We start from the raw sequence: 11,435 nt of genomic DNA, 5'->3' as shown, positions 1-11,435 counted from the left end.
CCTGAACATCCATGGGGAATGTTACTTTCAAATCATTAGGTTTTTTAAACAGGATGTGACACCCTCTCTACCCCTCCCACCCCAAAATTAACAGAAGACCCCACCAGTTGCATGTAGTTTTCCCCATGAAGAACAGCAACACGGAGTAAATGGCTGAAATTCAGAGTGAGACCACCAGAGTCACAGCCAAATGCTGCCCCTGATGGCAATCCGTTGGACAAAAGGGAACAGAACAGACAGCAGCCTTGGAAACCATTTGGAAACACCACTTGCTGTTTCTAAATCACACAATCCTGCCTTCATTCACAGAATAAAGCACCTAGATCTACCAGCTGGGCTGTAGGTCCACACCACTGGGGGCTTAACCTTGTGCAAGGAGCAGTCAACCAATGGAGCATCTGCCTCCCCTCCCTCACTCAGATGTAACCTCAATCTTCATTTTATGGAAAAAGAAATCAGTATTATCCAAACTATACCAACCCCGCTGCCTACTGTGCTGTCAGCTGTCTTTTGATGAAAGCTGGGATGATACACTTCTGAAATTAACCTTCAACACCTATTTTTTTTTTTAAAGCATTTATTTCTTCTCTATGAAAAACACTTTTCAGAAAGCAAGTGAAAACAAAACTCCATCCAACTTTCAGCTCAATTCTACTATTTTAAAGTATAGGTAACACTTTTATAAGTACATTCTGATCCAAAATCCCTTCACTACTTGCCAGAAATACGTAAGGTAATGCTGAAGGTTTTTGGTACATACAGTATTTATTTAGGACATAAAAATGTAAATAACTAAAGAGAAGTGATTGTTTGTAATCTACAGAATAAAACAATGCACTTTTAGAGCAATTTCATCTTGCTGATACCAAAGGAAAACCCCCAGAGAGAAAGAAAAGGCTTTTGTGGCTTGTGCAATCTAATTTGAGAAATTTGGGAAATTCTGTGAAGGCACTTACTGTCAACACTGCCTGAGAAGCACATTAAAAAGATTTGTTTATTTAAGTGACAGTATTGATAAACACTAAGACAGATGTGAAACAATGGCACCTGTGGCTGCCTGCCACCAGCACACTGTGGTGACAGTCTTGGCTCATGAAAATGAACAAATACCATCCCTAGTGCTTTGTTTTCCACCAGCTCAGGACTTGCCCTGTGCCTTGAGGCCATGCAAGGAGCCCACTGGTAAATCCCTTCCTTGCCATGGGACATTTTGCTTAAACCTGGCAAGTTTTGGTGTAAATCCCTTCTGTGTGGATAATCAGTGCCAGCCATCTAATTCACCTCTGGTTTATTTATCAAAGAACCAGCTGCTGTTGGGTGTGGGCCATGATGTCCACCCTGCCCATGGAGCCACTCATGGTGCTGGGAACACCAAGGTTTTGGGTTTCAGTTTGGGCCATTCACACCAGGGCTGATCTGGAGGAAAACAATCCTCTCCCCAGCACAATGATTGAATTGGATGCCTTCAAAAATCATGTTTTGCTTCTGTTTTGACACCAGCTCAAGGAGGGTCTCTACCACGCTGCTCAGGATAGGAAACACTGTGAGTTTTCCTGAAGCAAAATCAATAATTACAGCAAAGGTTTGTCACTGTTCTTCCCCAGCTGTTTATTTTTCAGGGAAAACAAACAATGCCAGCACGTTGTTCTAGGAAGAGGCCAGAACATATGATATCTATCTCCTGCTTCACTGTATGCAATATTTACATTACAGCTGCTACTGAAGATCCAGGTCTGTGGAGAACCTCTCAAGTGTCTTCAGTGGCACCATGCCAAGACATTAATGAGCTTAGTGGGCTCTGAATCTTAAGACACTTTAAAAGGAAGGTTTTTCCCCAAGACAAAGTAAACACAAAGCGGTTCTGTGTATTGTCTGAAGGTCTGAAACAATCTGATTGCTCAGATGCCAATAAACATCACTCACCAGTTCAGCTTCCTGCAATCATTGTCAGGGGTAACCCCACAGAAAATTCACGTAGCTGCACTGGTTTAAAAAGATAACAAGCTTTTTTCCCCAAACACTTTCCTCCAAATACAATCAATTGTTTTTATAGCTGTAACTCAAGACCTATCTGAAAGAGTGAATTATAGATATTTTTCAAAATGTCAAAGTATATGGCATTTCAGGTGTCTGGTACTCATATCTTCACCCAATACAACCGTGAGGACAGCCTCACTAATCCCAGCTGAGACCCCAAGCTTGTAAGCACACCTTTTGAGGGTCAGCACTACCTGCCTGGATTCCTGCACATCATGTGTGTGATCCCAAGAATTTGGAGGGTTAAACCAAAGTCCTGAAAAATGTGCTGTGCATTGAGATGGATTTCTGGGTGAGGCTGTCAACTTCTACCAGGATTTCACAGCAATAAACTGTGTCAGGGATGGGATGAAATGACCACCTCCTGTACATGTGCAAATTATCAGCCTCCTTTATATTTCCCCCTCATCTTTAATTGCATCAGGACACTATCAATCCATGAAGGCAGAAATGGGAAGGAGCTGAAATCAATGTTAAGTGTTACAAACATGCAAAGTTATTAGAGCGATACAAGGGTTTTAATTAAAGATGCTGGCTCCAAGCAGAAACGCTGGGTTTCCCTGATTGATCCCAGCTGCTGCTTCAGCTCTTTCTGTGTTCCCCACCAGGCTCCTGCTCGCCTTTTGCTGCTCTAATTTGGCACCTTCTCCTCAGCACAAGGACAGTATAAATACAATTGTGCTCTGACTGCACTCCTGTACACGCACACAGTCGTGGAGCACTTGACATTTGCTAAATGTTTCATGTTTCAGCTTTGATTTACAGGTTATATTTGTCTTTTTGCATTCCCTTAGTTGGGTCTATATTCTAATTAAATTGTTGTCTTTCCAGTTACATTCTTCTTGGAAAAAGTGCATAATCTGTCACTTTAATAATGTATTGAATTGTAAAAGTTTCAATTTCCACAGGAAACTCTTAACAGACATGTAATGCAACAATTTTAACAACCTAACCCTAAATTTTTAAATTTGATGACCTCCAAAAGCATTTTTTATTATTTTATTTAAAGTGGCTTATATTCTATTCAGTGTGTGACCAAAACAATTTGAAAAACAGTCTTTTTAAAAATATTTTCACATTAGCATTTCCTGACACTGAAACAAGCTATATCATCTCAATTTCAAATTCTTCCTATCAACATCTACTAATATTTTAATTATAAAAGTAAAAAGGATTGCTAACTGTGTAAAACAGTACCCTGGAATTTTATCTTCTCTACCTCCTAACAGAACAACTTGGCTTTAATTTCCTATTAATTGTCTTCTTAAATACATGAATTTTCTCGTCACATTTACAGAGATGTTAGAGTTAGATGCAGGTGGTATTTCAGACAGAGTTAGCAACAAAGACATTGCTGGAAGGCAACATAAGAAGCAGCTAGGTAGATGATATTCATGAAAAAAAGAAAGGGATTTGGGTTTTTTTTCCATATGTAATTTGAAATGAAAGACATGGATTAAGATCTTTCATTTTTTTTATCCTTTCCCAGGAAAATAATTTAAATCTTATCTTGGGAGGAGGGCTCATTAAAATATTTTGTTTCAATCCTCAATAAAAAAAAAAAGAAATTATCAAAAAGCAGCTCTGAATTGTTTCTAGGATGAAAATGGTTTGGCATTAGATGTAGCACTGCTGGAGTATTTTCCTACACGTGTTGGAAAGATGTGCATCCCCAAGGTTATGGGGTAAAGGTAGGCACAATGTGCACACCATCACTCATCCTGTCTCCAGCTTGTATCTAACAACAACATCTGCCAGCCCAAAAGTCAGGCATGTCTTTTAAAGTCAGACATGAAGGCACCAAAAGCACAGTCCAAATTGCATTTTTAAGTTTTGTGTCCCTACTCAAATTCTCCCTCTTTGCAGGAAACACATTGTGTGAAAACCCAAAGAAGAAATACCCTTTACCAGCCTTTTCCTTCAATCCTGCTGCTTGTCCAGGGTGCAGCAAGGTCATGGAGGCAAAGAGGAAGACTGTGATGTAAAATGAGTTCCTGTCCCTGACCATCAGAGGCTGCAGAGTGAGGTAAGAGGATGTGGAGTGGCTGCTCAAGTAGAAGAGTGTGATCTGTGTATCTCCCTTGGATGAGTTATGGCTTTTCCTAGTTTATTATTTTAACTCCCTGGTTGTGCCTTAGCCTGTCCCTGTTGTTTGGATTTGCCAGGGCAGGCACTGTGAAGGGAGAGAGCTGTCACTCCTGAAGCCAGCCTTCCCTGCAGCCCTGCTGAGCTGCCCTCACAGCACTGCAGAGCAGCTTTTCTCTCCCTGCTGTTACTCCATTAAGCCTCCAAAGCAGCTCCCTTACCTGAGAGCAGTGCTTTGTGGAGGCTGGGAGCATGGGAGCTGCTCCTGCCACATGGACTTGTGCAGGTACACAGCTGGACTTGACATGAGGCTGGAGACACAGCCTGATCCAGCATCGTGGGCTCTTCGTGGAACAGAAATGCCAGGATTTTAAACTCTTCCTGGATAAGCTAACCACAGAAGGCATGAATAAATCCGTGTTTGGATGGATTATGCAGCTTCTTACAAAGTTACTAGTTTTAATAGACAAACAAGCTTGTCATTAGGACAGAGAAAAGAAAATCATTAATTAATAGCAATGATATAAAATAATTCTGTTGCCTAGGGTTTAAATCCCTTTCCATTATCTACTTAAGCACACAACCCAGAATCTACTTCTTTTCCTGGTAAGGAGCACTGACTTCCTTGGTGCCTTCATAAAGACTGCCAGCAAAGGAAGGAGATGTCCTGGCTCAATTCAGACAAAGCAGAACCTGCTCTGCATCACTGTACCTTAGTCCTACAATATGTCCTAAGGGGGTTTTAACCATGCCTGCAGACAAAGCACAATATGAAGCAGCAACACAAGAACAGGTGAACTTTAGCAGAGCTGTAATTGTGAGCAGCTTCTCCAGTAGAATCAGCTGGTGCTCCTAAAGGGAAAGCAGCTCCTGGCAGGGTGGCAGAGCCACTGCAGGTGTGTGGCTCTGTCCCCTGGGTCACAGGCAGCTTGGATTTCCTGCTCAGACACATGAGACATCCACCTCAAGCTGTCTGCCTGTTCTGTCCTCTCACTCCAAGTAGTAAAAAACCCCAAACAAACAAAACAGCAGCAGCAGCATCACTGCACTGTTCCCACCAAGTCCCAGGAAAGAGGCAGATCACCCTGGGCTGACTCTCCTCAGCTCAGAGCTCAGTTGGGAGGCTCATCTGGGAGTGCCTCATTTGTCACAGTCTTTCCTCCCATTTATAGCTCAGCCAAGGAAACAAGCACAAGCTGGAGGTGTTCTCTGGGGGAGCACCCAGCAGCCACTTCATTTCCCAGGAAGAGTGATTCCAGTAAAAGCAACTGGTTCTCACCCTCCTGTAAGCAGGAAAAATGAAAAAAAAAACCAAACAAAACTTGTAGAAAAAGACAGCTCTCAATTTTCTCTTTTACTGTCTGTAATATTGTGACTTTACTTCTAGCTCTTTAGTGCCTGTGTGAAGGAGTTTAAAGCACACAAGGAAGAAACTCGTTTTAATGCTCTCTCAATTCAAGGGGACAGACAAATATTGTGAGTAACCCACCACTACTTCCTTCACAAAAACTATTATCCTTTCTTTCAGTACAACTCAAATACATTCTGAAGTTATTATAAAGAGAACAGTTCTGCAAGATCTCCAAATCTTCCTTGTAGTTTTTTCTGTATTCCTGCAGTATTCATTCCAGTGTATTCCAAAATAACCATCAATATTCTCAAGAGCCATGCTCCATGTTGCCACCAAGTAGTGAAAAGAAAATTCAAGTTAGCATAAGCAGTTTTAGAAAGCACAAGGGAGGAAAGAAAAGTGTCATTCACATGGGTGGGGGAAAAAAGCAGATCATCTATTGGTAAAAACATAAGGAAGAAAAACCCCTTGTATGTTTTAGAGTCCTGCTGAACCCAGAATTTATAGTATCCCATCACAATTGAAAGAAACAAAAATAGGATCTCTGCTACATTGTTTTCCAGTCCTTTGTTTCTCACTCTTACACACTTACAGGTCTGGCAGTGATTCTCTGTTGGTCCCCAGCACCGTCCAGTGCAGGACTTGTGGCAACGACCACCTGCAGGACAGACAGAAAGAGAGAGATTGGAAATGTGGGTTCCTTTCATTCCTTCAACATCCAGCAACTGTGTAAGACAAGAGTCCATCTTCTCTTTTTATACTTTTTATACTTTTTATACTTTATACTTTAGCAAAGTTGAAACAGTGCCTGTAAAAAAAGCCCAGCTAAATAACCAGACCTGGTGTCGAACTTATATGAAATACTTATCTAAATGCTTTATACCCTAAATACTTTTTTTGCTATGCATAATGACTGGGACATTTTAAAACAAAAAGAAATATGAGCAAGTCTGGAGGACTGAGGAACAATGGCATCACTCATCACTCAGTGCTGTCACTACTGCTTTCCACAGCCTATGTAAGACCTGCTGATTTCTCCACAGAAGAAGAGATGGTTGTGACATTCCACTCAATGCCTTTGGTTAGAAGCCACCCCTCTTCCCCCCCAGCTTGCATGGTCTGCATGTCCAATATTATGGTAAGGGAAATGTGCCCTGTGCAACCATTTAATCCCAGTGACAGCAAAGCTCACAGGACCTTCTGTTTTCTGGCTGCTGATTCTTTAGTTGCCTGTGGTTGTGCTTCAGAAGGAACCTCATGTTCCTTCAGACCTTGGATGTGATGCTCTGCATCATCTTTCCACATGCTGATAGTTTTAGTCCCTGAAGAAAAAGAGCTGTAGGCACTTTCACTGTAAAATACAGCTGTAAGAAGCATTAGCAATGGTAGGTTTGGTAAACTACCTAGGAATTAGTGACTGAAATCCACTTGGACTGAAGTGAGAGTTGAGTTCATGTGTCCATGTCATGGCAAAATGCAGACCTGTGTGAGAGGGGATGGTGAGCAAGGAGAAGAGCTGGAGTGTTCTCCTCTGGCTGCACTTCAACACCACTGGAGAGAGTGCTCGGACAGTCTGGGCTGCTGGGGATGGAGACCCCATTCCATGTTGCCATCTGGACATGGCCAAAGTCCAGGCACACTCCCAGGTGTGGCAGTGCCTGAGGGGCAGGCAAGCCCTTCACAGAGCCAGAGCTGATGGGATGAGCTGAGACACACAATGTAAAGCTTGTGGAGGACTGCACAGTCCTTATCGCTGCGCTTTTGATCACAGGAGCCCAACCTTGTGCTTGATTTAACTTTTATACATCACTGAACACTGCTGAGATTCTGTTAAGTGAATTTCCCCTTTGAACCTGATCCAGGTTCAATCCTTTCAATTGTGTATTAACAGCTGCTGCTGCTAACTCTGCTCCATTACACTAAATCAAATACTTGCCACATGCCCTGATGGGAGACAGAGTCAGAGAAAGTGCAAAATGTCTCTCAGCTAAGGTTGGATCACTCTAAAGACAAACACTGTCCCTGTGCTAGCAGTGTGCTCACACCTGCAAGATGTTACAGAGCTGAGCAAACCCACCCTGATGGTCCTGTCAAGTCAGACTCTGTGTCACTAATTTTTCAAAGCCAGCATTCCTTCCTTGGCATTCCTGGTGCTATTGATGATGCTGCCTAGTAATTACCACACTGAATGCCAACTACCTTGTTAAAAATACCAGCTCCTTGTTGCATTCATGTTCATTTAAAGCAATTATACTTGGGAAACATTGTTGCTGATATCACCAGCACATAATTCGCTGTCACCTTCTACCATCTGTTTATTTAGATCACAAATGTACTATAACTACATAAATACAAACTCATTCTGGCTGACAGGGAGGGCACTCCATCTGGCATGAATAATGCAACTTTAATCAGTAATAACGATTATTATGATTATTAAGAGACTACTGGAAGCCTGTACAGAAAGCAAATACATCCACATTGATTTACAAGAATGAAAGTTTAAAATGGTGAAGTAAACATCAAATTAAAGGAAGAATTTTAGCAGATGAGGCTTGATAAGATACAGGTTGTTAGCTGATTTTGGTACTTGCTGAACTGAATAGAAATGCTTCCCTTAAGTGGGTTCTATTAAGTAGCTACTCCTGATCAGCAGGAGGAGCAGGATGGATGCACACCCAGAGAACTTTCAGCACTGTGGGCTGTGCTCAGCCCTCCCCTGAGCTGCAGCATCCCTGCTGGGGCAGCTCCAGAGGACCAAACCCACCCACAACGTGGGCTCCTCCTGCAAGGACTCTCCTCCATCCCCATCCTTCCTTGAGGTCCAATCTCATGACTCTCTAGGCTCAGAGGTCTGGAGCTCAGGGAGAAAGCCAGAGGCCCTTCATCCCTCACCATAAAGCACCACACAGATCCCTTGTGACCACACACTCCTGAGGCACAGGAAGGCAGCAATTTGGCTGCTCCTTGCCCTTTTTGTCCCTGGATTCCACCCCTTCTGTACATTCTGTAAACATTGGGCTTTCCACTGTAATTCGTGCCATGGGATAACACAGAAGAAACTTCAGCATCCCTCCAAGTGATCCCTAACTAGAGAGTCTGCCCACACCTCTGTAAAAGCTGCACTTAAAATACAAATCTTCATTTCTGAAGCACCTAGGTGCTGAGCTGATCTTCAGTATGCAGCCAAAAATTTATTCAGCTGCCTCTATTCCTCCTGGAAATAAAAGCAATTCAGCATCTTCAAAACATCATTTTAAAAATTTTTTAAACTTGCATGCCTGCTGCCTCGTACATGACTTTGTTTGGCAGTGTCAGATGATGATTTGCATTTAAATAGAGATATTTAACAATAAAGCAAGAAAAGGCTGCCAGTTTCCTTTTTTCTCACTGGGAACTCAAAAGTGTCTGTTTCATTGTTTTCACTTTTCTCAGCTGTACAGACACAACCAGGAGCTGAGCCTGTAGGCAGCACACCTCTGAATTGCATTGCTGTGTGTCCTTTTGAAGGTCAAATATACTGAGAATTAAAAACCAAACTCCCTCCAAGTAGTGTATCTATATTGGCTTGGTTTTTTAAAGAGAAAAATAACTTTTTTGCTCTCAATATGAACTGCCCTCACATCATTCTGTATTTCATCTGGTTTTCCCCACTAAGGGAAAATCTGTCCTGTAATAAGGACAGATTGAATGCCATTAAAGACCAGCTTAGCAAAATTAAGACAGAAATAGTCCTGTGGAAGTCAACATATGCACTCAGGAGTATAACAAGCATTCATGTGAGGAGCAGGTCTCACAATGAGATCTGTATGTCAGGCTTAAATGATAATAAATGTATTGGCCCTAAGGTTGACAAGGCACTTGGAGGAATTATACCACTACTAACAGATTTTCCTGTATATATCTCTTAAGATTTTCAGACTGAGGCAACAGAACTGAAAAGAAAAAATTATGAAACAATTTGTGGCATAAATCATTCCTTGTGTATAAAATATTCTAGACTCCTCCAACCTACAGCAGAACAGGCTAAAAGAATTTGGTCAAAAAAAATCCTCTGCAAGGCACAACCATGGCCCATTCACATTATTCTTCACATTAATGAAGGCACATTTTCCTCTTCCAAGCAAGTTAAGGAAGGAAAAAACCTACAAAAGTCTCCTCCCCATTACAGCTGGGACACTGGAGAACATTTCTGCTCCTGAAGAGTAGCATTGTTTGGCACACACAGTAACAATTTGGAGGCTTCCATAATTTTCACAGGTTTTGTAATGAAATCTACGTTAAGAAAAGGCAGATTCCCATTGGAACATGAGAATTAATTTTGCTTTGGCAAATTGCACACACAGAAAACCAATGTTTTGTCTCCTGGCCTGTCTTCCCTTGGCTAAAACTACTGCAACAGATCTGAATTATGGACTGTGGGCAGAGCACCTTCCTTGTCATTTCCAGGGTAGAGTTTTATTTGTGGGAAATGCTTTAGCTTTCCCAGCCAGGAAAAGTCACCAGCAGCAAATGTTTGCTCAGTAGCTTGGGAGAGACCAAGGTTACCTCATCCTTGTGTTTTCCTGAGAATTGAGAAGGGCTTTCCTTTGACTCCAGACTGACTTTTATTATTTCAGAAACAGTAAAACCACAAAGGATTAAGTTACTGAGGAGACAAGAAAAATGAAGTCCTCCTCTCAGCTCTAAGCTCAGTGTCATAAAGAGAAGAAACACTGATTCTTTCCCATCAGCTATGCCAGATGCCTCATGCAGACTCCTCTCAGTAGGAGAAGAAAAGCAGAAATAAAAGAAGAAATGTCTCACTTGGCACTAAACTTCCATTTGCAGGTGGTTTCTATCAGGTTAATAAATCATCATTCAATGTTAGGATACCTGCAGCACACTGATACTGAAGTGCAAATAAACAGACAAAATAGATGGTTACAAGCCATAGTTTAAAGCAGCCTCTTTACTTACCTAACAATCTAAAATAATTGATTAACTAACAAAACAGCTATAAATAATTTATTAGCTTCTGTAAGCTGCCTATAAACTCACCCTTTGCCTAAAAAATACGCTCCTGCAAAAATGCTAAAGATGCCAGAGATGTTTCTATACATAACCAGCCTTAAAATCCAAGAAATTCCAGGCCTATTCTGTTCTTTGCATAGCTTAGGTGAGACAGAAGGTTTGTATAGGCCTGTGGGTTGTTTCTATAGGCAGCTAAACTCCTTACTTCTATGTATGCATAGATAAGGAAATCAAAATGTAATTCAAACACTGCATCATAGCATTAAGGAGAATTAAAGATACTGTTGTTGTGATGGATTGCTATGCCTTTATCAGGCCATAATGCTTTCCCTGTCCTTGTCTGACTATTCCTATTGTCAAACATTAATCCATTCATAATTTCTTTGTTAGGTAAAAATAATTTTGCATTTCCTACCTGCCCTGTGCTAGCCTTCAGATCACTCCTATTGATTTGGAAGTTAATTACCTAAAAGAGTATCACATTTCCCAGGATATCCATCCCTAATGGCAGGAGGAAGGAAATTGTATGTTTCAAGAAAAAGTAAAACTTTCCTTAAAAGATGAAAATGTGTTATAGAAATATCTAGTGCTCATATTCTCTTCCTCTTTAGAGGCATTATGGGATACAGAAATCTAAGGGTCAATTCCTCCACTGCTAACAAACCATATGCTTTCACTCATGTCAGATGAGTTTTCCAATGCAGGAATAGTCCCATAAAACCTATTCTGGGTTTTCTTTAACAACGTGTACCTGCATTGTTATTGTTAATTTTATTGTGGTAAATGGCAGTAACTGACCTTCCTGTCTCCTCTTTGTAGTTTTGCTTCTCCCCTGAAGTCTCCATGCCCAGTGGAGACACCCTGCACAAATATTAATGGGATTCCCATACAGAGAAAACTCACATGGAGTTCATCAATGAGCACTTACACTGTGGGAGAGCACAGCACC

At 41.5% G+C, this 11,435-nt stretch overlaps 1 protein-coding gene across 2 annotated transcripts in view; it reads right to left on the bottom strand.

Moving 5' to 3' along the window:
- ERBB4 (erb-b2 receptor tyrosine kinase 4) overlaps window positions 1-11,435 on the bottom strand; it is a 553,629-nt gene that overhangs the window by 152,123 nt on the left and 390,071 nt on the right. For both annotated transcript variants that reach the window (XM_015634896.1, XM_015634897.1), the window contains exon 5: window positions 6,066-6,131. In XM_015634896.1, coding sequence (XP_015490382.1) covers window positions 6,066-6,131 — 66 coding nt within the window. The remainder of the gene's footprint in view (window positions 1-6,065; window positions 6,132-11,435) is intronic.

This window comes from Parus major, chromosome 7 (assembly GCF_001522545.3).
Source record: "Parus major isolate Abel chromosome 7, Parus_major1.1, whole genome shotgun sequence".
NCBI lineage: Eukaryota > Metazoa > Chordata > Aves > Passeriformes > Paridae > Parus > Parus major.
Note: the sequence above shows the minus strand (reverse complement) of the source record. Positions and strands in the feature narration are given on the sequence as shown.